The 26,418-nt window shown below is 43.9% G+C and overlaps 1 protein-coding gene across 2 annotated transcripts in view; it reads left to right on the forward strand.

The window, feature by feature from the left end:
• The window catches only part of PLXNA4 (plexin A4), a 408,463-nt gene extending 385,066 nt beyond the window's left edge, over window positions 1-23,397 (forward strand). For both annotated transcript variants that reach the window (XM_072326423.1, XM_072326431.1), the window contains exons 27-32: window positions 203-302; window positions 2,534-2,724; window positions 5,009-5,178; window positions 7,826-8,038; window positions 19,904-20,054; window positions 20,742-23,397. In XM_072326423.1, the coding sequence (XP_072182524.1) occupies window positions 203-302; window positions 2,534-2,724; window positions 5,009-5,178; window positions 7,826-8,038; window positions 19,904-20,054; window positions 20,742-20,837 (921 nt within the window). In that variant the 3' untranslated portion in view covers window positions 20,838-23,397. The remainder of the gene's footprint in view (window positions 1-202; window positions 303-2,533; window positions 2,725-5,008; window positions 5,179-7,825; window positions 8,039-19,903; window positions 20,055-20,741) is intronic.
• The last annotated feature ends 3,021 nt before the right edge of the window (window positions 23,398-26,418 follow it).

Genomic DNA, 26,418 nt, shown 5'->3' on the forward strand with positions numbered 1-26,418 from the left:
GGAGATTTTATCACTCTTTTTGTTGTTGTGGTTGTTGTGGTTGTTAACAAACCCCCTGAAGAGAACAGTTGAAGCTTTGGTGGAAAATTACTGTCTTGCCTGCAGTGGTGTTGGTTTATGTCTCAGTTTCTGCTGTTTGAATTCCTGCTGTCCTTGGCATGCTCCTCAGAAGCCTATTAACAAAGTCCATTTTTCTCTATAGGTGCCAGATGGATCTGTGGTAGCTTTAGTCTCCAAGCAAGTCACTGCCTACAATGCAGTCAACAACTCCACAGTCTCCCGGACCTCAGCCAGCAAATATGGTAAGGACTTGTGTGCTGGTATGGATCAAGAGAGCACTGCAGGAGAGATCTCAGGCATTGCTGTGGTCACAAGAAACTGAGCAGCAGCAACAGAAACGATAGGCAGATGAATAGTTGACATGGTTCTTTGCTGGATGGCAGGAGGAAAGGATTTAGTCATCTAAAACTTTGGCATCTGGTCCAAGCTGTTAAGCCAAGTGGAATGCTCTTGGGAAGTACTTCTTCTCTCCTGTTAGATAATGGAGGAGCCTATATCATTAACAATCTGCATTTAAGATCACTGTGGTCAGTTGGAACGCATCTCACACTTGAGAGTTTTCACAGGGAGAGGCAAGGGAGAAGCACTACATAGTGTAAGAGCTCAGTCATTTTGGTAGGAAAGGTCTGTTGTGAAGAATCTATGACACAGATTAGAGGCCTCTGGGACTAGAAACAGCCAAGACCTACAGAGGGCATTGCTTGCATACTGTTATATTTTAGTGTGGGTATTGTGTGTCTCATCCTGCTATTTTATTATCCCAAGGGAATTTACACCTGGAATAATAGTAAAAACAGCTTGCTGAGGTCATTTATCAGTGTATCTCAGAGCATTGCACTGTTCTTCCCACTTTACACAAGACAACTGAGAATGAGACAGCTGTCACCCCAAGATGGTAAGATGGCATGGGAGGGCAAAGACAAATGGCTTTAATGTGCAACCAGAGTGTTGCAAAACAACCCTCCATCCATGATGCAGTTAGCGTGTCAGTTTATTATTATTTTTCTTTATGTATGAAGGCATCTTTGATTCTTCTAATTCCCTTTAGCTTGAGGGAAAGTAGGTCTACTCAGTGTCCAGAGGAACCCCCTTCCTCTTTCTCCAAGGACATAAGCAATCCACCAGACCTTATTAATATTCATGCAGTTTGTCATGTTGTTGCAATTACTGAAAGACACAGTGACCTTTGAAAAGGAAGACTTAAGGGGGGTTAATTTCTCTTGGATTTCTTTAATTCTTTTGCCATTTGATTTTTCTGGGGGAGGATGTGAGGAGAGATACTGGGGGAGGAGAAGATGTAGTGGGTCACAAGTGATTGTTAATTGCAATTAAGTAAACAGCATCCAGAGAGAAAAAAAGGATATTCCATCTAATAATTAATATGTAGAGATTGGTAGTGCATTAATAAGGTTGATTCAGAACTTGCTGTAGAAATGTGCAACGCTCTTCTGTTAATCATGGTTGGAAAAGACTCAATCTGTAGCATTGCTGGCAGGTCAGGGGGAGGGGGATGCCTCATGGCATCACTCAGGAACAAAGGGAATTGCTGTCTATAGGATAAGAGTGTCCTTGTGAAGGTAAAATGTGTGGGCCCCCTGGAGTTCCGGTTCACTTTCTATTAAAACAAGATTTTGAAGCAGAGATGGGAGAGAACAACTGGGTAGGAGTTATTGGATTGCTTTGTTGCCAGAGGAGAAAGAGGAAGCAGATCTTCTTTAGTTTGGTGTTGGGGAGGCAGGCAAGAAGTTGTATTGGTTGCATCAGTATTGTTATGCAAGAAGTCCCATGACTTGTTCTTTGTCCATAAGGCCAAGAAGCTTGGTCAGATGTGGCTATCAACCACACAGGTAAAATAAGTTGAACTTGTCCCTGTTTGCTACCATGTGTAGTTGATACTGTTCTCTGAACCCATTCTGGGCAGTGCCTGACACTAGCGGTGCTAGTTGTCCAAGGCCAGAGGTTTGACAGGGAACATAATAAATGAAGAGAATGGGCAACTGAAAGGCATTGTAAGAGCTTTATTTAATTTACTGACATAACCATTTTGTCCTGCTTGGCTCATATCCCTTGTTTTTGCTGAGCAAATCACTCGGTCATGCTTTGATAGCAAGGCCTGGTCCATACACCAGTTCTGGGATCTTTTGCAGCTCACACTGCACTTCCACCAGGAAATATAACTCTTCTGCTTAACGTTATGAATTGGTCAATGAACATTTATTTAATACTGACACATTTATTTAATACTGATATGGAAATATGGAGCTCGCAAGAGGAGGGATACTGCAGTATGATTACAGCAATATGTGCATCCCATTCATATATATCAAATGTCAGAGGAACCAGTACTAGCACCAGACAGCAGAAGGAGGTCGTCTTCTTGCCTTCCTGGTGAGAAAGCTTATCTCCTTGTTGAAACCCATTAATTTCAATGCAAGTGCTAACAGGGCTGAGTCACGTGCATCTCTCTTTGCAGAAAACATGATCCGTTACACAGGCAGCCCAGACAGCCTCCGCTCCCGCACACCCATGATCACTCCTGACCTTGAGAGTGGAGTCAAGATGTGGCACTTGGTGAAGAACCACGAACACGGAGACCAAAAAGAAGGTGACCGGGGCAGCAAGATGGTTTCTGAGATCTACCTGACAAGGCTACTTGCCACCAAGGTATATGGAGGGAGTAGGGAAGAGTATCCTCTTGCAGTGCAATGCATCTCTGTGCCCAAATTTCTCTGACACATGAGTTATCTCAATGCATCCCATAAGTGGAAACTGCAGCTGTGGCTCAGGTGTGGCTAATCAGAGAGTTATCTCACCCCATTCTGAGTAGGATTAAACCAAGCAGCAATCAAACAGCCCAATCTTCCTTCGTTCTCTAAAGTTTTGACTATTACCATTTCCTGACAGGGTGTCAACAGGCACAAAAACAGTTGCATTTATTCATGCAAATACCATCTGCGTTTTGCCAGTCTGTCAAGTCTCCATTACATGTGTAGGTCCTACTGTAAGTTTTACCTGCACATTTTTCCCTCAGCCTGTGATGTCTGTCTCTTCTCTCCGCCTCACTCCATCTTGATGCTGCAGTGGGATTCAAAGTACTTACATGGATCACATAATATAGCAAGAAAATGATGATCCCCGGGGCCTCAGTCCCAGATTAAACCAAAGATCACTGGACCAGTGCTGATGTACATTGCCTGGGGATATGTCCCCTGCTCCAACAATGAAGTGCTGTTGGTTTATTCCGGATCACAAACTCAACACTTGTTTTTTGTTTTGCTTTTTTTTTCTGTAAAGATGGCTGGAGAACAGCTGGAAAACTTGCACAGCAACAGAGAGAGCAGAAAGGGTGGTGCTTTATGATTTCCTCTCTTGGGTTGAGCAATTTTCTATCACCGTGACCATTCGAGGGAGGGAAAGAGGAGAGAGACCAATTGCTGGTAATTCAATCCCAGGGAATACTTAGTTAAACTGACAGTGATTTTTATTCTAGTAAATCCCTGACCTCTGAGACCTGGAGTCTCTTGCCTAAAAGCTTCAGAGGTTTTCTTTGCATTTGTGTGGGTGAGCATGTAGAGAACTAATTCCCTTTGGAAAGTGAACCCGAGGGCAGATCTTCGATGTCAGAGCAACAAGATTTCCCCTCGGGGGCCCTTTCTGATTCAGAGATGCTGCGGGGCTTCATTCACCCTGTAGGAGTTCACACAAGCAAAAGACATCTGTGTTTCCCAAAGAATAAATCAAGTGGTGAATCAGCAAGAGACACCAGCTTTCTAATTATTTGTTAATGCTATGTAAACTTGAGCCACTCTGGTGGAACCTGGTGCTTCATTTCTAGTACAAAGGGATTTCTTTCCTGGTTCTGCAGAGAAAGGGAAGGGTTTTATTTTTCAGCTGAGGAAATTTTGCATATTGGGAAATGATTGGTTATTTTGGCAACCATATGGTTTATCCACATGTAAATGGCTGTGCTGCTTTGGTGGCAGAATCAGTCTTCACTGGCTATCTCAGCTCCTCAACTACCCCTTTTCTCCAGGCCTGGGCAGCCTCTGCTATTCTAGCTCTCCATGTCTTTAATGGAGATCAGTTGTTCTCATCAGCTGGCCCAGAGTGGTTCTGTAAGCACACGAGGACACTGCAATATCTGTAGTGGACATAACCACAGAATCACAGTTTCAGGTGTTGAAAGAGACCATCAGATCCAACCCCACAAGAAGGCATCCAAACAGGTCTCCATAGAAGGAGACCACAACATCTCTGGGCAATTTGTTCCAGTGTTCCATCACCCTTAGGTAACTGTTTTGAGCGGTAACTGACATATCCATGCATTGCTCTTAGGGCTTGACTCAGTCCCATGATAGTGTGTGGTAAAATACAAGTAATTAAGATAGCATTATTGTTTTCTGTTATACTAATGCATAATGGACAGCCATCTTTTCCAGTCACTGTTGTCCTGTTTATGTCATTAAAACCTTCTGCTCTTCTCTGCCTGGCTTCTATCTCCAGTCTTAGGACAGGCCTTGTATGAAAGTCAGTATAGAAAATAGCTAGGTTTTGGCTCACATATACATCAAGGCTGTTGAGTTTAGGATGTGGAGGAGATACAACTCAGAGGGAATAGATGAGTGCCTTCCCATCACCACATAACCATCCCATCTTGAGATGGGCTCAGCCACCTTTCCTGGATGTAAGTAACAGAGAGAACAAGTAATATCTTCACCTATCCCATTCACCTGTTAACCATAAGTAACAGATACTATGACTACAGATGTCAGACATCTGGGTTGAAATTTCATCTCATGTCATGTTTAACAGCTATTAAATGGCTTTTGCTTTTCAAGCATGTTTCCTGAGTCTGATTTATAGACATACTCTATTTTCAGTGGGATACCAAATTTAAACATCCACTTCCTACTTGGTGTCCCATGCTTTTCTCTCCTTCTCCCAACAGGGCACTCTCCAGAAATTTGTAGACGACCTCTTTGAGACCATCTTCAGCACAGCTCATCGTGGCAGTGCACTTCCCTTGGCTATCAAATATATGTTTGACTTCCTGGATGAACAGGCTGACAAGCACAACATCCACGACCCCCACGTGCGGCATACTTGGAAGAGCAATTGGTGAGTGAGACAGCCCAGTATGGTCTGGTTCCAGGTCCTCAACTAGAAGAAGAGTGGGACGTGTGATTTAGGATATGGGAGATGGGGAATGTGGGGTTCAGCACGCCAGGTTCAGTCTTCTCAAGCTGATGGAAGTGTATCCATAATCTAAAGGATGTTCACAAGGGTAGAGTACTTTGGCTATAGATCCCAGTTTGGTACTATGTTACACGGGGGTAGTAGTATTTCTGAACGGCCTCATGAGAATATAGGAGGCAGAATTGTAAAGTGTTTAATTACAGTAGTGTTCAGGCTCATAGGGATCTCTGGGGATGCATGGGAAGGCGCTGCTGTCTTCCTCTGCCCTGGGTGTTTGAACTCCCACTACAGTCACTGGGGGCCTAGAGTTCCTTTTTGTTGCCTCCAGAGGCATCTAGTGCTGTCTGAGATGTTTTAAAGCGTACCAAAGGGAATATATTGCAGTGCCTACAGGAGACTTGTGCCCTCCTTGGGTGTTCGGTGGAGACCAAGAGATACCTGAAAGCATCTAAAAAGGTATTCAGTACTTGGAGGGTTTGGAGTTGGATGTCAGCCTTCTTCAGTGAGTGACAAAGGTTGACATTAGCTCTCTGCTCTATTCAGCAGGTAGCAACCCCTCACTGTACATGTAATAGGACAGCAGGGTGAAGTCAGTATTGGTGGAGGAAAGATATTTGCAGCACCTCTCTGCTGAATGTCCCTGTTGGAAAGAGTCCCCTGGGGAACTGTTCCCTCCCCTTTCTCTGTGCAAATACAGGGACTATGAAAGGAACAGCAAAGGAGAGCCATGGGGCTCCCAGCTCATGCATTTTTTTTCCTTTTACCAGCCATGCTGATGGCAGGTCGTCACAGCGCTGTGACATAAAAAAAGAAACCCCATGCACCAAAGAGGCTTTCAACTAATGAAACATTAGCATATTATTAACATTATCTGCAGCACTAATCTAAGGCTGATTGCAGCCACTCAGACTAAATGAGCAGGAGGTTTATTTAAGGGCGGGGGGGGGGGGGGGAAGGAGAGTGTGTATGTATTGGAAGGGGGGAACAGGGGCAGTAAGAAATCTGTTCAATCAGATTAAATTAACTCTAAGTCACATCATGGGCTTCATTATTCCCAGCGAGGGACATCATCCCCCCACCCCCTCCCCACAGCCATACATACATGCAGGCTGTGCTTGTCCTCACTGTGGCTGTACTCAGCATCCAAACAACCTCGGAATTTTGGCACAGTCCACTTGTTCAGCTCTTCCCTTAAGACATGAACCTCCATTCCCAACCTAAAAGGCTTCCCTCCCTCAACTCCCATTAGGTCTCACTGCCAGCATCTCCCACTCCTGAACTTCTGTCCCCTCCCTAAACAAGGTTGGTTTGGCTGATGGGAATATCTGTATGAGGCTTTCCTCACGTTTGCTGGCTGATTATACTACGTATTTGTTTAGGAAAATGTGGTACCATCTCTCTTTAAGAGCATGCTAGAATGCCTTCTGTCACCTGAAGGAGGATCAAATGAGGATGTGAATTCTTTATGGTGCTATGAACACATGAGGGTAATGAGCAAATTGGAGGAACTTAGAATCTGAGGAATTTAGCCTGAATGTCAGCTGAATTTTTTATACTCAAGAGTTATTCATGTTTGGGGAAGTGCAATGTTGGAAGTTAGCTTACGAGTCTACGTAGCATGAAGACAGAGAGACAACAGTTTGATAATAATGACACATCTCAGCTCCTAGACCATGAACATATGAATGCTTTTTGCCCTGACACAAAAAGCTTGAGGCAAAAGCTGGAGATAGATAACCTCGGGACATCTCACACAGATGAACAGCTCTTTTAAGTACGAGGGGGGAGAAAGAGGGAGAAAGCCTTTGAATTGCAATTGGAATAGCATTTCTATGGTTAGGGCAGATAAATTTTCATTTCAAAGGTTGCAATACTTGTTCCCTGTTCTTATTTTTCTCCTTGTGGCAACAGGGTTTTCTCTGCCACGTAATAACTGCTTCATGCCCAGGGTGTCGGGATCATACACAAGCTTGGGCTCAAGTTGTGCGGCTGAACAGTACACGGCACACAGTGCCTCTCATTAACATTCCCAGACTCAGCCTGGAAGCTGTACCTACCTTTCTTCCCATGGTGTTACCGTGAGGCTGATAGCCAAGTCCTTGAATGCCTACTGCTTACCATCAGTTGTGTGAATGAGATGTTTATCCTCATCTGATGAAGGAACCATCAGCAGCGAACCTCACATTTGCACCCTAACGTAGGGAAGTGAGGAGATGTTTTCATCACCTTGAATATACTTTCATTAATATAATCTCATTAATTATATGCAACCTCAGTAAGATGGCTGTGACTTCAGGAGTGACCAAATTGGCCTGTGAGGAAAAGAGGGAAAAAACTCACTCATTAAGTGACTCTGTTGCCCACCCTGGAGTCCTACAGGGTAGCTGTACCACCCCTACAGTGTAAGTGTATTGTATATAAATGACAGAGTTGATATCCCAGAATCCCTATCTCTGTGCCTTGATCTTTAATTCCTATTCACCAGTCAGCTCTGCAACATCACAAGGCAAAGCTTTTGAAGCTTGCAATTACTGACTCTCCTTTTCCACACTTCTCCCCCCTCCAACAGCCTGCCATTACGGTTCTGGGTTAACATGATCAAGAACCCACAGTTTGTCTTCGACATTCACAAGAACAGCATCACAGATGCCTGCCTCTCTGTAGTGGCTCAGACATTCATGGACTCCTGTTCAACTTCAGAGCATCGTCTGGGCAAAGACTCACCCTCCAATAAGCTTCTGTATGCCAAGGACATTCCCAGCTACAAGAACTGGGTGGAAAGGTGAGTTTTGGCTCTAGAAATGGGAATAACGTAAGCAAGTGGCAAAAGGAAGCCCTGCTACATGGATGGAGGTAAGAAGTATCTTCAGTATTGGGTTTGGTAGCTGCTTCTGGGCTCTTCTTCTTAGATTAACATCCAAGTAGAAAGCTCTGTTTGCCATTCATTCTCACATGCCTTACCACACATATAGAAGTTTAATTAGAGGTGTGAACTGAAGGTGTTTGCCATCATGGTTTCTCTTGAGGAGAAACTGTTGAGAAGAGGGAGGGAAGAAGGAAGGGGAGGTGGCTGCATCTGAGTCCTGTGAGCTATGTGGACTTCTTACTCCTTCCGTACAGCCCAGAAGGAGTTTATTTCTCCCAGCATCACTACAACAGTCCCCACACTGCCTTGATCTCAGGGGTCACACAATTGTCATCCCTTACTCTGAGTCCAGTAGCTGTCCATGGCAGCTCTTCTGTGCTTTGGATGCCATGGAATTGTCAGATTAGTGACAGAAGGTGCTTTCTGAAAGGTCAGAAGTCTTTTCTGAGCATTTTATCCTTATCTGCAAGAACCCGCAGTTTTACTTTTCAATCTACTGCACTAAAGTTCACTGTCTGACAAAGCTACCCTACAGGAAATACAACTAAGACAACTATTCCTACAATAGGTAGGGATTTCAGTTCCTCTAAGATTTTCCGCAGGACAAACAATAGCACATCTTGCACTCCATTCAGCAGGATATTGTCTGCTGGAGCAAGCCTTGGAGAAGCTGATCTGCTCTTTGTTTTGCAAAATGTCACACTTGCCTGACATTATTGACAGGTTTGGGAACTGCACAGATAGAGAATGATCGCTGCTCTGTAAATACAACAATGGGTTTATCTTACAGATCATTCCTGTACAACAGCATCCCGTGTTCAGCAGTGATTTGTCTTGCTTGACTTCATAGGCATTGTCTAATACCAATGTCACCATGCAGGTAATATGAGACCTTTGCTACTGTAGGCATAGTGTGCTGTAAACCAGTCTAATTCCACTGGTGGATAAGGTTTTACAATAATGCTCCCATTGGTGTCTGATTTGTCCGGACAATTATTTTTAGATGTGGTTAAACACTTCTGCAAATGTCGTTTCTAGGCAACCTGTAAGGCTCTTAGAAACTACCTTGCTTAATTATGACCTACTTCTAGTACTGTGTCCAAGTTTCTCGATATGTATTGAGACTGATTGCTGGATTGACCTGGATAGGTGGAAAGAAGTGTTTGAGATTTATTTAGAAACAGTAAATTTGCACTAGCAGTTACCCGCTGGTGTCGTATTCCTGTGACCTGCAACCTATAGTAGGTTATAGTAGTACATGTAGTTGGTGGGTGGTTCATAGAACCACATAATCATTTGAGTTGGAAGGGACCTTTAAAGGTCGTTTAGTCCAACCCCTTTGCAATGAATAGGGACACCTACAGCTCGATCAGGTTGCTCAGAGCCCTGTCAAGCCTGAGTTTGAATGTCTCCAGAGATGGGGCATCCACCATCTGTTCCAGTGCTTCACCAATCTTACCATATAATTTCTTTTTGTATACCCAGTCTAAATCTACCCTCTCTTAGTTTGACGGCATCTCCTGTTGTCCTGTCACAACAGTCTGCCCCAACTCCTGAGGGACAACATGCATCACTGATCTTCATCCAGACCCTGAGCTACTGATGACCACTCTGAGCACTCTCAGAACAGTTCCCCTCCATTGAACAGTTCGCCCATCAAATCCATATCTTTTCAGTTTGGAGGGAATGGTATTACAAGGGGACCATGTCAAAGGCCTTACTGAAGTCAATATAGTCTTATTGGCTCTTTCCTTGTCCATTGTTGCAGCTACACCATTGCAGAAAGCCACTGGGTTGGTCAGGCAGGACCTGCCCTTGGTGAAGCTATGCTCCTTGTCCTGTATCATCTCCCTCTCTTCCATGTGTGTTAGCATAGCTTCCAAGAGGATATGCTCCACTGTCTTGGCACAGAGATGAGGCTGACAGGACAGAAGTCCCCTGGGTTGTCCTTTCTACCCATCTTAATGGGTGCACAGTAGCCTTTTTCCCAGTCACCAGGGGCTTCAGGTGATCACTGTGACTTTTCAAGTATCGTCCGGAGTGGTTTGATGACTGCATCAGCCAATTCCCTCGGGACTCTAATTAGGACCCTCTCATTGGGTTTGATGGACTTACGGATGTTCAGGCTCCTCAGGTGATTGAAAACGTGATCTTCACTTAGAGTGGGAGGGGCAATGCTCCCCCCCATCTGCTTGAGGGGTGTGTGAAAAGGCTGGTTTCTTACTTACAACTCCGCTTGACTTTCTACCCTTGGAGACAGCATGCTTTAGAGAAGATTTGACATGTGAGTGAAGAAAAGGATATTAAGATTTTTTGGAGCTCACGCAATGATCTTCAGCAATAGGTGTTGAATTTCTCTGGAAGTTTTCCTGAGCAACAAACAAGGTACATAACACCTCCTGTTGCTAGTAAACAGCATTGCATTTCTGGGCTCAGCATGTATTGGGTTATTATCTGCAGCGATGTCTGAAGAACTGAACTGAAGCCCACAGGGAGGATGTGACTTATGGAATACGGTTAGAGCTTCTGCCCTATTAATGCTTTTGTGTGTCAATGCTACAGTCTCAAAGCAGTGGCACCTGGATGCTGTTGTAGATCAAAGAAAAACTTACTAAGAATGAGCAGAATATAATTTCATTTCTACTTGGAGTTAATGAATTCCTTTTCTCCATTCTGCAACTGCACTCCAATGGCTTTCAGTACTGGTTTGAGTTATTTTTGTAGTCAGTGCCAGCTGGAGGCAGAATCATTCAAGACCACTAGACTTCTTCAAAGACTGAATCATAACATAAAAAGATTTTCCATCAGGAAGTTTAAGAAGTGGTTGAGTAAATCAGAAGAACCTGAAATCAAATGAACTTATTTGATGAAGAAGAATCTGTAAGAGGGCAATTAGGCAGCAGTGGATTGTAACCCTTCTTGAAGGCACACTAGAGTAAAAGCCAACTCTTTCAGTGTAGCTGTTCAGATGGCAGCTGAGCTGGGCTACTCCAAGCCATCTCTTTGCAACTACTGGTTCCTCAATGTGGAGTGTGCCTTTAGGACTCACAAAATTCAAAGCTAGCAATTATCTTAGCACAAGAAATAGCAGAGAAAGCAGCAGACGTAAGTGACAGTCTCCAATTCATGTCGAAGTATCTTTCCAACTTTTTAGAGCATGAAAGTATGTTGGGAAGGACATAATGCAGTTTTAGGCCTCACTAATGGTCTACCTTTACACACCGGTCAACCAGGAGTTTGATTTCAGTGGTCTTTTTCAATGCTATTGGGAGCAGAGCCGGATTCTGTCTGCTGAAGCAAACTCATAGAGATACCCTGAGTTCTGTAAAATACAAGGGCAGCATTCAAATGACACAATCATGACTTTTTCTCTTTGAAAATGCATGCTGAAAAGCACCTGGGCACAGCCACAACTTGGGATTCCTGCAGCAGAAGATGAGGCTTGAGAGAGGCGAGAGAATTAACTCAGGAAATGGGGACAGACTATGTGGCTTTTGTTGAAGCCATGAAAAGTCGCTCTGTGGTTTTAAAACAAGGTGGAAGCTTTTCAAATATCATAATTTTGTCTACTGAAAAAAAGGGGGAAAAAAAAGAAAATGGGAAAGATAGACCAGATTCTCATCTGACTTCTGTTAGTAAAACTCCATAGGCTTCGCTGAATTTACATTAGAGCAGCTTTAGATCTGCATCTTTTCAAGTTTACTTCAAATGTCCCCTTTGAGCCCAGAAATCTGGAGAACTTGGGATCATTTGATGCAATCCCCAAGCATTACAAAGTGGAGCCTGTTCTAATTGTGACTGTCTCATTAGCATTCAGCGCCACGCTGAAAAGATGACAAAGGGCTGTGGCTGACCTTTCATTTCTCTCCATGCTGCCAAGCTTATGATAACACTTGTTTGAACTTCATTAACACCATTTAATTGCCTGCATCACAATCAATACGATGCTTCCCCACTGAAGCCTGGCACAGAGGCATGGATGTAGGAGGCTGCAAAGGGGCAGAGCACAAAAAGCAGAAGGCAGAGTTTTTCCATTGCACGCTGGTGCCCAAAATACCCGTAGTGCTGCGAGAAGAGAAACTGGTGCTTTTTTCTCATCCTTGTGGGTACTTGGTCAAGTTTTAGCTGCTTAGTGTGAGTTAAAAATAGTCCCTTAAAGAAAAGCTGAACATCATTGGAGACACTGCGTATATTGTTAAGACTCTGAGAATCTTCTAATCAAGAAAGTTCAAAATAGATTTGACATGTTTCAGACTAAAAGAAGCGTAAAGTGACCTTTATCAATAGGATTCAGAGTTAAAACATCTGCAGTTCATTGTGTTAACCTGAACACAGACGCTACCCAACCTAACTACTGGGATTCAGAGCCTGTGCTTGTGATCTCTTTTCCTTCCTTTCCTTGAAGTAACCACGTTTTGCATGGCGTTAACCATCTGATGTCAAAGTCTTAAGCTTCTTCGAAAATGCTGTGGGAGTTTGTTTGGAGTATGCAGAATAAATAGTCCGGTCCTATTTGGTATCTAAACCTACATCACTTTTCAGCCTGTGATATCAGGACTGCAGTCAATGGATGGTCTCTCCCAGTGCGGTCTGTTGGACACTTAGCAACAGCTTTTGGTGACAAAAACAAAAAGTACGAGTTTGGTACAATATAACACACTGCACACACCCCAACACTGTAAATCAGTGAGATTTTAAACAGATATATCTGGGTGACCTTTTAACTCCAAGAGCTTTAAAAGAGAGACTCAAATGACAACTGGAAATTGTTGCTCTACTTTAAAAAGCCTTCTTTCATATCTCTTTTCCCTGACAGAAAGAGGAATAAAGAGATGATAGCAAACTAATGGTCATAGAATCATAGAATGGCTTGGATTGAAAAGGACATCAAAGATCATGCAGTTTCAACCCCCCTGCTATGTGCAGGGTCGCCAACCACCAGACCAGGCTGCCCAGAGCCACATCCAGCCTGGCCTTGAATGCCTCCAGGGATGGGGCATCCACAACATCCTTGGGCAACCTGTTCCAGTGTGTCACCACTCTCTGTATGAAAAACTTCCTCTTGATATCTAATTTAAACCTCCCCTGTCTTAGTTTAAAATCATTCCCTCTTGTCCTGTCACTGTCCACCCTTGTAAACAGCCATTCCCTCTCCTGTTTATAAGCTCCCTTCAAGTATTGGAAGGCCACAGTGAGGTCTCCCAGGAGCCTTCTCTTGTACAAGCTAAACAAGCCCAATTCCCTCAATATTTCTTCATAGGACAGGTGCTCCAGAGGTGCTCCAGTCAGGGATAAAGGGTGTTGTCAGTAGAGATCATTATGCTGGAAGGGACCTCAGGTCAGCCTGCCCAGCTCCTGCCTTAGGGCAAAATCACCTCTGTCTCACATCTTCCTGACATATTTTCTTAAAGTCTTCCAACAATGGAGACTCTGCTCTCCTTGGGCAATCTGCTCCTGAGCTTCTCTCTCCTTCATATCAGAGTGTTTTCCCTTTTGGTCAGGCTTTAATTAAAGCCCTAGCCATCATCTCACTGCATCCACAAGAGCATGGGGTACAGCTCATTCCCCATCTCTCTTCAGCAGCTTTTGTTTACTTGGGGTCTGTTCACTCTTGCTCGCACACTTTTTTGTCTCCAATGAAACCAAACAACAAACCCTCCCGATATTTTCTCATTGCGGTATCACAGTGCTCTTACACAGCACAGTTTTCAGCAAGCAAAATGAAAATGTGTCTATACTCAGAGGGTACAACCTCAGACCCATGTAGGCTCTGCACTAAAAGTGCTGTGGACTGTTTCTTCTCATGGAGAAACTACCAACTTACTCTTCAGCCACTAACTCAGTGCTGCCCACCCATTCTCTGTCGTTTATTCCGAGACAAAAAAACAGCAGGAAAAACCATGCACGTGCAAAAGAAAATCCTTTTTCTTTGCTGTCATGCTGTTCATGTCGCAGTCCAATTAGTGTCCAGCAGCTTGGCCCTGAACCTTTGTCTGGAATGGAATCGATCTGAAGTAACACAGTCTTGTGGCTGCCTGTAGCTGAATCAGCATGAACACAGACTTTGCAGCTCAGATGCTTCCTAGAGAAGTAAAGCTGTCATGCCCCATCAACAGAAGAACTGACAACATGTCCTTGCATTGCTTCACTTGATCCCATAAGGGAACTGGCTACTAGGTTGGTCCTAAGCTTTCTTAGAATTATATCATAGAATTCTTTGAGTTGGAAGGGACCCTTAAATGTTATCTAGTCGAACTCTCCTATAGTGACCTAGGACATATACAGCTGGATCAGGCTTGCTTTCCTTCAGCCATTCTCTGCTGTAGCAATCCACTATATCCCTTTCATACATTTCTTCCTCCTTCAGTGGTCTGAATATAGCCAGCTATTGCATAATCCTAATTATGTTATTGTTGTAATTGCGTCTGCCGTCTGCAGCACATGGATTCGTTACAAGCTTTTCATATGCTAAAATGATTATTAATGAGTGCAGTCCCAACCCAGCTACGGCACAACAACAGCCATGACAAAAAGATCTTTTGGAAGGCAATTAGCTCCATGCTAAGCTGCCTAAACCACATCTCACGCTGAAAAATTTCAGTCTGCAGAAAAATCATTGGCAACATGGCTTTTCTCTCCACTTTGATGAGTTAATGAGCTACTGAGTGGCAGCAGGCACAGTTATTTTTGAGAAACAGCACCACGAAGGAGCTTCTACATTTGGTGATGAAGAGAAGAGCAAAAGCCCTGCCCACAAACAGAGGGCGAGATGCATTCCCAAGGCACTGTGGTATTGCTTTCCTAAAGAAAACGAGACAAAACCAAACAATCAATGAAAAAATAAAAGCAGAAACTTCCCAGGGAAACTTGAGGTTGTTTAAGTAAGAAGAACAATTGCTTTGTTGAGGCTAAGAGAGAGCACTAGCTATTCCCATTGCTATGGGTTGTCTTGCTCATGCAGGCTGGGGTATGCTGCTGTGGCAATGGTCCCATCTATAGGGCCTAGTGATCCACCCATCACCCATCTGAGTTGCTGATATTGCTTGAGCACGGGTCATTACAGATTCATAGAATCATTTGAGTTGCAAGAGATCTCTTGAGGTCATTTGGTGCAACTCCCCTGCAATGAACAGGGACACCTACAGCTAAAAAAGCCTGACCTTAAATATCTATTGAGACAGGGCATCCATCATACCTCTGGGTATTGAGATTCCTCCCAGTTTCTTGAGGCTTTCATTGTTTCTGGTTTAATTAACAAATTTTCTCTGTCACATCAGAGAATGAGCAGCCTTGAGGTAAGAAGTCAGTCTCCCCCTGTGATTCAGGGGAAACTCGAGCATGTAAAGGATCTTTAGATATGTATCTGTGGTGGTTTCACACTGATGGGCAGCTGAGCTCTACGACACCACTCTCTCACTCCCCCTTGTCAAAAGAATAGCAGGAGAAAATAAGATGAAAAAAGCTCATAGGTTGAGATAAGGACAGGGACATCACTCACCAATTACCATCATGAACAAAACAGACTCAGCATAAGGGAGATAAATGTAATTTTTAGCTTGTTGCTGCCTAGACCAGAGCAGAGAGAAACTAAAAGCAAACTAAAAACACCTTCCCCATCATCTTCCACCTCCTCCCCATGAGCAGCAGAGGGAATATGGTCAATCCATAATGTTCCATTTCTGCCACTTCTTGGTCACTCTCTGTCCCTGTTGCAGCATGGGGTCCCCCCAATAGGATGATGCCCTTCCTAAAATGATCCCTTATGGACTACCCACAGGCTGTAGTTCCTCAAGAAATGCTCCAGCGTGGGTCCTCATCACAGGAGTAGACTGCTCCACCATGGGCTTCTCTCCACAGCTGCAACTCCAGGATCTGCTCCTGGAATACTGTGTCCTGAGGTCCCAACACAGGAAAGATGTGAAGCTTTCAGAGAGGGTCCGGAGGAGGGTCATGAAGATGATCGGGGGGCTGGAGCACCCGTCTTACAAAGACAGGCATAGGAAGATGGGAAGGTTCCATGGGCTGCAGCCTCTTTCTGGCCACATCTACCTGCTCCACCATGGGTTCCTCCATGGGCTGCATGAGGCCGCCTTCAAGCCCTATCCACCACTGTGGGCTACTCCTCTCCACAGGCTGCAGCTCCAGACCAGGGCTTGCTCACGTGGGGTATTTCCATGGGCTGCAGCCTCCTGCAGACCACATTCACCTGCTCCACCATGGGCTCCTCCACCAGCTGATTTTCACATGCTACTGCATGGTCTGAAGGGGGATATCAAACTCCCACCACAGGCTGGGAGAAGAACTTCAGGCTTCATCCACCCTGTGGGCTGCTCTCAAGGAGTTCTTCTCCCAGTTTGTATTCGCATTTGGCATTGCCTTGACTCAGGTGCAGCACCTTGCACTTGGTCTTGTTGAACCTCAGTAGATTTATATGGGCTCACCTTTCCTCTTTGTCAGGGTCTCTCTGAATGGTGTCCCTTTCTTCTGTTGTGTCAACTACACCACTCAGCTTGGTGTCATCAGCAAACTTGCTGAAGGTGAACTCAATCCCATGTCATTGATAAAGATGTTGAAGAGAACGGATCTCGGGACATACTCCTATGGTACACCACAGAAGGGTTCTATGATCCTTTCCTTATCCAGAGGCCATCAGCAGCCCACAGGAGCTGCATTGTTGAGGAGCATCCTCCCCTGCAATGCCTCACATTTTAGCTTTAGTGTGAAAGCTGTCAGCCACACAAGGGCAAAGGAAAGCAGTACACAGGCAGTCTTGCAGATGCTGGCAATGAAAATTAAAGGACCTGTGGGATTTGGTGACAGCTTCACAGTGGTTTTGAAGGCATCAGGAGTATGTAAATGGCAGAGAGACCCTAAGTACCTCTGAGGATCTGAGCTCAAATAGAAAGTAAATAAAGACTCAGCAGGAACGTTGTCATCTCCCTGCTAGGATGCTTTAATATACACATTTATAATTTCTTTAGATAGCGCAATGATGGCTTCAATAGAAACACTTCTGTATAAATAAATCATTTGTCCATTGCAGGGTTCTGATGAAAGGAGATTTATATGTCTTCTTCCTGTTCTAGAAGCCAGGTTTGATTACTGGTACCTGCTTTTTCATTTATTTTTCACCACTTCCACATTATCTTGATTTGCAGTCTTAGTGGGAAGATGTGTGATGAGGTAAACTGAGGGAGATGGGACACTTTGGTGTGACATTTGGGTGACAGCCTGTGAACTGAGCACACTGAAATCACAGCTTGAGAGTTGGTCATGGTTGGAGAGAGAAGAAAGCCTACAATACCTGAAGTTCAAATCATTACATCCCGTCCTTTCCTTCAGGGAGCACTGTATGCTGCAGTTTGTTGTTCACATAAATCATGGGAACTTTGTGTTGCTTTGAGAATCTCTCTGCAGGGCTGGGAAAGGGACTCGGGAGCTTTCAGACCTTTGTGGGTCACAGACCCAGAAGAGCATTGCTACCAAGTGACAGAGAGACATGAGAAAGCTGGAGAAGCTGACTGTATGTGTGCCCGATTTTCCATTTTAGGAAGCTTCCATCCCTGCACCCACTAACCCACTGCCGTTAGATGAAGGAGCATTTCAGCTGGTTGAAAGAACCAGACTGGAAAATAAAACACAATGCTACTGCTTGCCCAGGGAGGTGGTGGAGTCATCGACCCTGGGGGTGTTCAAGGAACAATTGGATGTTGTGTTGAGGGACGTGGTTTAGTGGGAGCTGTTGGTAATAGGTGAACGTTTGGACTGGATGAACTTTTAGGTCTTTTCCAACCTTGGTGATTCTATGATTCTGTGATTCCTCCACCAGCCTTATTTATTTTTGTTGTGATATAATCCTCTTCACTTTTCATTTCATACAGCAGGAGTGTGCCTATGCAATATTCATAAGGAACTGGGCTCTTCTCCATGAGTTCTTCTTAGGTACCATAAATCAGAGCATTTTACTGCATTGCAGACTTTTCTTTTTGCTTCCCCAAAGTGTCTATGGAAGGTGTTGTTGTATCTGAACGTAGTGCCAGGGCACACCTTGTGTTTTGGCTGTAAGACTCCAGGGTTCTCAGTAATGTGCTTTGGCCTTGAGGATCCCGAAACAACACTCTCATGGATTCTACAATTCCCGGGCACTTCCTCGTGTTAGAAGTATATGCAGAATAGGCCTGATTCTCTTTATCTGCTGATGCTTGGGAATGTTTGAACTCAGACCAATCATTATCAAAGTACTGGGTCTGGGCAATAGTTAGAGCAAGGGACTGAATTAGAATGGGATTTTTGGCTTTTCCTAAACCCAGAAGACTAGAGGATCTGTCTCCAAGAAGAGTAATGTTGTGAATGCTGGAAGCTGCTGTGCAATTTAGGAGGTTTGCATTAGATTTTCTGTTGAAACCGAGTCTCGATCTGGAAGCAGTGAGACTGGAAGGCTACGCATAGAGATGGGAGAAAGACCTCTGGCTTCTGTGCTTTTCTCTACTGAGGGTTATATCAGCCCATCTCTCTGCAAAACCAGGATAATACCTCAGACTTAACATGTTGCAATCAATGAGGATGGGACCGTGGGGGCATGAAATCAGACTGAAGCCACACTGGAGCTTTCTGGTGTGGAGGGGTTTCCTCCCAGTGCTCTCGCACTCTGTTGTTTTTCACAGGTCTCCTTCTGCAGCTGCTCATCTCACTGTCGTAGAGAGTATTTTCCCACTTGTATGTCTGAAGGATCCTTATCATACAGCACTTCAGCATCCAATTTCTCTGCAGTGGAAGGCAGGCTCCATCTCAGCAGGTGTCTCAATGCTGCTTTACAGGACACCTGTCAGCTCTTTTGGCTCCCCGTCCCCTCTGCCTCCTAATTATAAATTTGTGGATTGCTGCATCTATGGGCTCTTTTTCTTCTCTCTCTCTCTCTCTTATTTTTTTATTTATTTTTTTTTTGTTGTTCCTTGTGCACAAAATGTCAAATTGCAGAAATTAAAAATGTAAATGATGGTGTCTAATTAAACAGTTGACAGCAGAGCACAGCTGCGAGTGACAGTGACTGATTACCTTCTGCAAACCTTGTCCTCCAAGACCTGCCTTACTCAGGGGACGAAGGACTTCAAAAATAGCAACTTCCTTAAAGAGACATTGCTCTACTTATAAAGTGTGGTGCACGGGCAGTAGTCTGAGGTCTCCATGTCCAAAGGATAAAGCCCAATGTACTCTTGAACTTGAGGTAGATTTTCCTCAGTCAGAGAGAGATGGTGATGTAATACTAACAGCCTAGATGTTGCTGGGATAGACTGGTTTGATTGGGGGAGATGGATAATCTTAGAAAAGTATGCAAATCTAGTAGTATAAATGGTACAAGCAAGCATGAAAGGGGAGTTTTTGTGTTTGGGAGCAAAAGCCTGAGCTCTCAGGGAGCAACGAGACTGGTGGTGTTTTCCTATGGGACTGAAGGTGTTCAAAGCCTTTGAATGCCTGACAAAGGAGTCCAACACCAATAGATCTCATTTCTTTGACGACGTGGATGAAGTTAACAAGATGTTCTTTGGGATTTCAGTCTCAGAATAGGGCTGAGTGATTACAGCATTTACCTATTATTCAGGAATAGTGCCTCAGTCTGATTTCTGCTTTAGTCGTCTCCTTTGCTGTAAAAGAAGGGTATGAGAAGACATATCATTGATGCTCTAGAGGAGCCTGAGAGTGTTAAGTTTATTCTATTTTGTTGATAACTTTCAGTTCTTGTCTCCATCCTCTGTCCCTTCAAGAAGTAATTCTCTCTTCCAGGTACTATTCAGACATTGCCAAAATGCCAGCAATCAGTGACCAGGACATGAATGCATACTTGGCTGAGCAGTCTCGCATGCATATGAATGAGTTCAACACTATGAGTGCACTCTCGGAAATATACTCCTACGTTGGCAAGTACAGCGAGGAGGTAAGAACTTTGGAAAGGGAGAAGTTCTGCAGAACCATCAGAAAATCCACCCATTCTGATAGCTCAGCATATATCACGGCTGTCTTTCTTAATCCTGGATGAGGGGATGATGGATTTAGTGAACAAAAAGCAAAATCTGGGTTCTGGAGAGGCTGGGTTTGTTGGTTTCCCCAGGGCTTTTCCACCTGATTCTCCATTACTTTAATTTTCTGATATCGGTCAATCAAAATTAATTGATTTTAACTGATGATCAGAGAATACCTGCATAAACTCTTCATCACACATGGCCAAAAGTTGTTGAGGCATATATGCCCAATACCATAAAGCATCCAAGAATGGTCTGTCAAACATGAAACAGATGTTATGGGTATCAAAAGACCAGATGAGATACCTTAGAACATCTGAAGTGGCACAGCAAGGTAATGAATATATCTGCCAAATAATTGATCTTCAAGATGCTAATCCATTTGATCAGTTGCAAAGCAGAGGTTTGCATTCAGCCACGTCAACTCCAAACTGCCTGCCTAACACCCTTCTGGCTGAGTAACCTGCATTGTGTGATCTAAACTAAGTGTGGGGCTCACCTGTAGGGAAAATTAACCCTCATCTGTTGCTGAGAGACTTAGTTGTTTTGGAAAACAAATGTAAAAATAGAGCCACATCACTTCTTTCTCTCTCTTTTTCCAGATTCTCGGAGCCCTTGATCAAGATGACCAAGCTGGGAAACAGAAACTTGCCTACAAACTTGAACAAGTCATAACCCTCATGAGCATAGACAGCTGAGAACTGTCCTGCCAGGGACACCCTGGGAGGGATAAACCAAGTCGTGCCTCACTCAAGATCATCATCTTTACCAAGTGCAAGTTTTGATTGGCTGTAAGCAGAGTCACCTGAACAGCACTCCTCTCTCTCTCTCATTTCTTTCTCTTTCAAAATCTGTGGACAAAGTGAGAAATCCCCAGGGGTTCAAAGACAAGATTGCAGAGGAATCTTGGCACTGGGGATATCAAGACATTCAGGTGAAGCTCTTATTTTCACAGCTTCCCCTCTGCCTTTGTTCTACAAAAATAAAACAACAAAACACAACAATTCCACAGAAACAAAACGATGAAACAAAACCCTCCCCCAGCATTGCATCGTCACTCTGCAGATGGGAAATCGAGAGGTCACCTCTGTCATGCTGCTTTAACTGCCCTCCTGGGGTTGTAGCCTCTGGAGTGGACATAGAAATGAACTCAGTATTACTAAATGTCTCCCCAAGGGGAAGGCAGCCTGCCTGCAGGGATCCTGAAGGGTAGGAGGAAATCAAGATCCTCTCCTGCAGAGCCATTTGCAACTCTATCACTTGATAGGGACCCACTGGGAGAGGAACACCAAGGCTCCCCGCAAAATGCCACAGCTCCGTTCAGAGTGGGAACATTGTGGCTCTTATCTGCCTGGGCAAACAGCGGTGTAGTTGCTCTCTTGGGGCAGCAGAAGGGTCAAGAAGGGAGGATGGAGACCAGCAGTCTCCTGCCTGTGTGATTCATATGGTTATTCTTTTTTGGTTTTTTTTTCAAAGAGACCTGTGTTCCCCTCTGTCTTTCCCATTGTGTCCTGTTGGTCGTAGCACTGCTGCAAAAATGCCCTCTCTTCTCAGTGGCATCCCATCGGTGGTGTTTCTGTTCCTTCTGGCAATGGACAGCATAGCATCATCTCCTTTGTCCCCACCTCAGCTTGGAAAGCAGGAACCACAAGACTCACTTTGTTCCAGACAAGGAGCATGGCCTCAAAAAACAACCAGAGGGTTCTTTTTTTTTTTTAAAGCAGTTTGGTCTTTTATTTCCACAACTGAAACAAAGTTATTGGGTTGGGGTTTTTTTGGTGTTTTTTTTGTTTTGTTTTGGTTTTTTTTTTGGTGGAATATCAGAAGGATACTAAAGGGCTTGCTGTGAAGCAAGGTAGTGCATAGGACTGATGGTAGAAGATTCCTTCAAAGCCACTCCGAAGAGGAAATATCACCACAGTTTAAATGAAATCTTGGAGGAAACCCAAGTGAAACACTGCAAAATGTTCTTCTATCTAGATTCTCCCAGCCAGACTGCATGTTTTCTGGAGATCTGCAAACCATTGTAAGCTCATTTGTCTTTTGGTGCCAACTCCTGGCCATTGCTCTTTCCCATTCTGGAACCCGCAGGCCTTGCTGAAGGCACGCTTGCTGACTGTGATGTGTTTGCTCTCTCTCTGCACTTCCTACCCCTTCAGAAATCATTGTCATCACAGGACAAGGATGGGTGTTCTTTCCTCTGTTCAGCTCCTCCAGAAGGACTACATCTCAATCTGTTTCAACGCCAACCAAATAGGAATGAGCTCCTGCATCCCTTCTGCATTTGGCTGGTTTCTCCTGCAGCTGCTGGCCTGTTTAACACTGTAGTTCAATGCAGTGGGAGAACCATCACTGCAGAGCCTTGAAAGAACTGGAAAACCTTGGATCTGGTATACCACAGAGGCAGAAGCTAGGTCTGTGTTCATCTCACCTGAATGGTGCCCACTAGCAAGTGGAGAACTGGCCTCATGCAATGAAGAATCAGTCCTCATCCATCTTTCACCATCCTCCAAGCTACAGCTTTGGTTTACTTTGCGCCTGGATAAATGAAGGGGTAAAGACAGGGTGTATAAATTGATTATGGAACAAGTGTATTTGTTTTTATTCATGCCTCTTGCTAGCAAACCTGAACCTCTTCAGAGCAGTGGCTTATAAGTGTGTGTGAAGGAGGAAGTGGTGCAAGCAGGGGTCAGATAGCAAGCAGATTTCATTCAGCCAAACATACACACGTAAGCAAGTCTTTCTAAAACCATTCAAAGAACAGCAGTCCAAAACTGGGTGCATGTGTGGGGGGAGAATATCACAAGATTCATATTGAAACAGCAAACTTAGGGACACGTCTTGGTTTTAAAACCCCAGACATTTCTCTCTTGATTATAATTATTATTATTTTGTGTGTGTGTGTGTGTGTATGTCTGTGTGTGTGTGTGTGTTATTTCCTTTTTAATTTTGCTTGCTTTCTGTTTGATCGCCGAGCTGATGGACTCATCATGCACCTTATGGACATCTCAGCTTTTTTAAGAGGCCTGCGCAATGGGGATGATTTGGTTTGGTTGGCTCTACCATGGTTTTGTTGATCCATTTTGTAATGTTGGGGCATGTTCCAGATCCATTGATTATGGCTGTGAAAGTGGGGTAAATGTCCCACCAGAGCCAGCAGTAAGAAAACTGCAACAACAACACAAACACAGTATTTTTTATAAGTACATAAAAAGGAAAATAAAAAAAATAAAAAAATAAAAAGGAAAAAAAAAAAAAGGAAGAAACCAAAGGTTTTGACAAACAAAGTGCCACAAAAGATAAATATGGACCCTATTGTCATGCCTTGTACTCACAGCTGGAAGGTAGGAGTCTAAGGACAAATAGCTGGCTTGGAGGGAAGTGGTTATGAGTGATGGGCTGTACTGCCTGGACATGCGCACACAAAAGGAAAAAGAAGCTGTTAAAAAAGGAAAGAAAAGAAAGAAAAAAAGAAATCAAAGTGAACTGGTGTAATCCTGCACTGTTACTGAAGTCAGAGGAACACCACAGGGGAAATCTGAGACTCACCTTGCTTCTTTTTTGATGTTTTCAGGGCTGTGTTTTTGTTTTATTACGGTTGTTTTCCACTGTTGCTGGTTTATTTCTTCTTGCTGGTAAAGAGTTTTTCAGCTGTAAAGAAAAAAATAATATACGTATATTTCAAGGAAAACTTGAACACCTCAGAGACACTGAGAATGATACGCTTGTGGGAAATGGGAAGCGCCATGAGGTTGGTATCTTCATCCCTCCCAAGTTCCCATTTAGGCATTTCCTTTTTCTCTCAACTCTCTTCTCTCTCCTATGCCAGGATTTGAAAGAAGATTTTGTATTTCGATTCTCTTTCATCTCCTTTTCGTTTTCCTTCCTCGTTTTCTTTTTTTAACTTTGGTGCTTAAGCTGGTTTTGGTTTTCACTTGGAAAAAAAATGGTCCAGAATTGTGGTGTAAATGTGTGGGCTTTGTCCTCCGTCCCATTTGGTGTCCTCCTCCTTTCCATCCACTGTTCCAGCATCTACCACAGTCTATGAGAGGTCTCGGCATCTTTCTTCCCATCCTCACCTGTTGAGCTAATTATTTTTCTAAATGCATGTAAAATACAATTAAAAACAAAGACACAAGCAGAAGAATGAGCCCTATTATGACATGGATGGGTTCTTTTTCTCTTCCTTTGCCTTGCTACCCCCCAACTCCTCACTTTACCACAAGCATGGCCAAAAGTGTGCCATGTGAGTTGTATTTCACACTTATTTTCAAGCCTCACAGTAAGAACAGGAGTCATATCTCCCAGAAGACAACAGACAGGTTCCTGGTATCCAAAACATACCAGATAATAGGCTGATGTTTAACTTTTTTTTCTCAAACACTGCAGTCAACAACATGAATGTTGGCACTTTCAGTACCATCAGAAATTTGGAAAGTGAATGTATGAAGTCCCCTTTGTGGTCCTACTCAAAGAGCAGAGTTATTTTTCCACTGCAGAGTTTGCTTTGAGGATCCGTGTCTTGGTTTGAGGAACCCCTCTGCAACACGCCGTGCCCTCTTTCTGACTGCTGTCACCTATCAGTGCCACAGTGAGCTGAGGCACAATCTATCATGTCACGTCCTTTTGCAGACTGAGCCATTTGGTAAATGGAGTCGTGGGAAGTTATCTGGAAGAAGGTGTTAGAGATTGGTAGTGCTTGAACAAACAGCACGTGAGAACTAGGAAAAAGGAGAAACGTAGATTCTCAGGGGCATCTTCATCTCCTAACACACATCGGTCCTTCTCTTCCCACACTTCATTCTGTTCTGAATATAGTTGAAGATTTGATCTAGCACAGCATACAACAGCTTTGCTCCATTGGGCTTAAGCCAGTTTTCACCATCTTAACCACTGCAGTTGTCTTGCCATACCACTCAAAAGTAGAGAACATAAAAAGTAGTTTGAACATGAAGAGGATTTACCAACAGAACTCAGGTCGATATTTAATTGAAATAAGTTTACTAAAGTTTCCAGATCTTGTGCATTACAGGGAAGAAGACAAGAAAACATTATTGTTGTTATTATTTATAGTCATGCTATTGAAAACTGATAGATAAAGCTATAGGAATTCATGGCCGCTCTCACTGTTGAGTACACCAACCTAAATAGTACATAGAATCATAGAATGGTTTGGGTTGAAAGGGGCCTTTCAGATCAAGTTCCAGCCCCCCCACTATAGGCAGGGATACCTCCAACCAGACCAGGCTGCTCACAGCCCCATTCAGCTTGGCCTTGAATGTTTCCAGGGAGGGGGCATCCACAACCTCACTGGGCAATATTAGCTAAATGCTGGGATATCTATGGTGTAACAATCTAAGAAACAAAAAACAACAGGTAATGCCAAGAGCAAAATCGTTTTAAAGTAAGACACAACACAAAACGTGGGATATGAAGAGATTTGAAAAGAAATACCACTGTGTGGAATACTCATCCAAAGGAAGTCTGAAAACCTGGAAGGACTGAGTTCCAGTGCTTCTCTTAGTTGTGTCTCCACAAAGGACCCTTGAGTCCAAGGACTATCACATACAAAAAAGAAAAGCCTGGGTTGCTGGAGATGACCAGAACTCTTCTCTCACATCATCAGGGCATCAGTAATACAAGTCATGCTTCACCCTTCCTGGTAGCTGGAAAAAGCTCATGATGCAGATGCATCTGATAGCCTGGATAAGTAGTTTCATGCTATAAAGGGAATGACAGAGAGGAAGAAAACTAGTCCCACTTCTCAAACTCCTGGAGCAGGCTCTAGTATGTAAGTGGTTTGTTCCATCATAGCAGTGTATTGTTCTCTGGGTGAGTAGTGGCCAAGCAGTGGCCAGTGCTAAAAGGGGAAGATGCCATGACCAGATAAGCACTTACCTGTAAACTCATCAATCCTTGATAATCCTTTCTTCTCCTTGGTTCAGCATGTAGCTGAAGGAGCTGGACAGAGGGCTCTATTTATGTATCTTCCACCCTTGAATGAGGAAATCAGTACAAAAATCTTGCTCTTGAATAACTGCTGTTGTCTAAATGCCTGTAAGCCCCTGCTTATCTCCTCTCTCAGGATGACTAGGGAGCCCAGGAATGGATTTGATTATGTACACAGCAAATTGTGTTTCTTTGTTGGCACAGGCCTCACCATGACAGCTGTTGGGTAAAGAAGTACTGGCATAACCTCAGTGATTCCAGGGCAATTTGGTCTCTGTTATCAGATGAGTAGTAAAATATTGTACTCTGGGGCAGATGGAGATCTTGGAC

Source organism: Excalfactoria chinensis, chromosome 1 (genome assembly GCF_039878825.1).
Source record: "Excalfactoria chinensis isolate bCotChi1 chromosome 1, bCotChi1.hap2, whole genome shotgun sequence".
Classification (NCBI taxonomy): Eukaryota; Metazoa; Chordata; class Aves; order Galliformes; family Phasianidae; genus Excalfactoria; species Excalfactoria chinensis.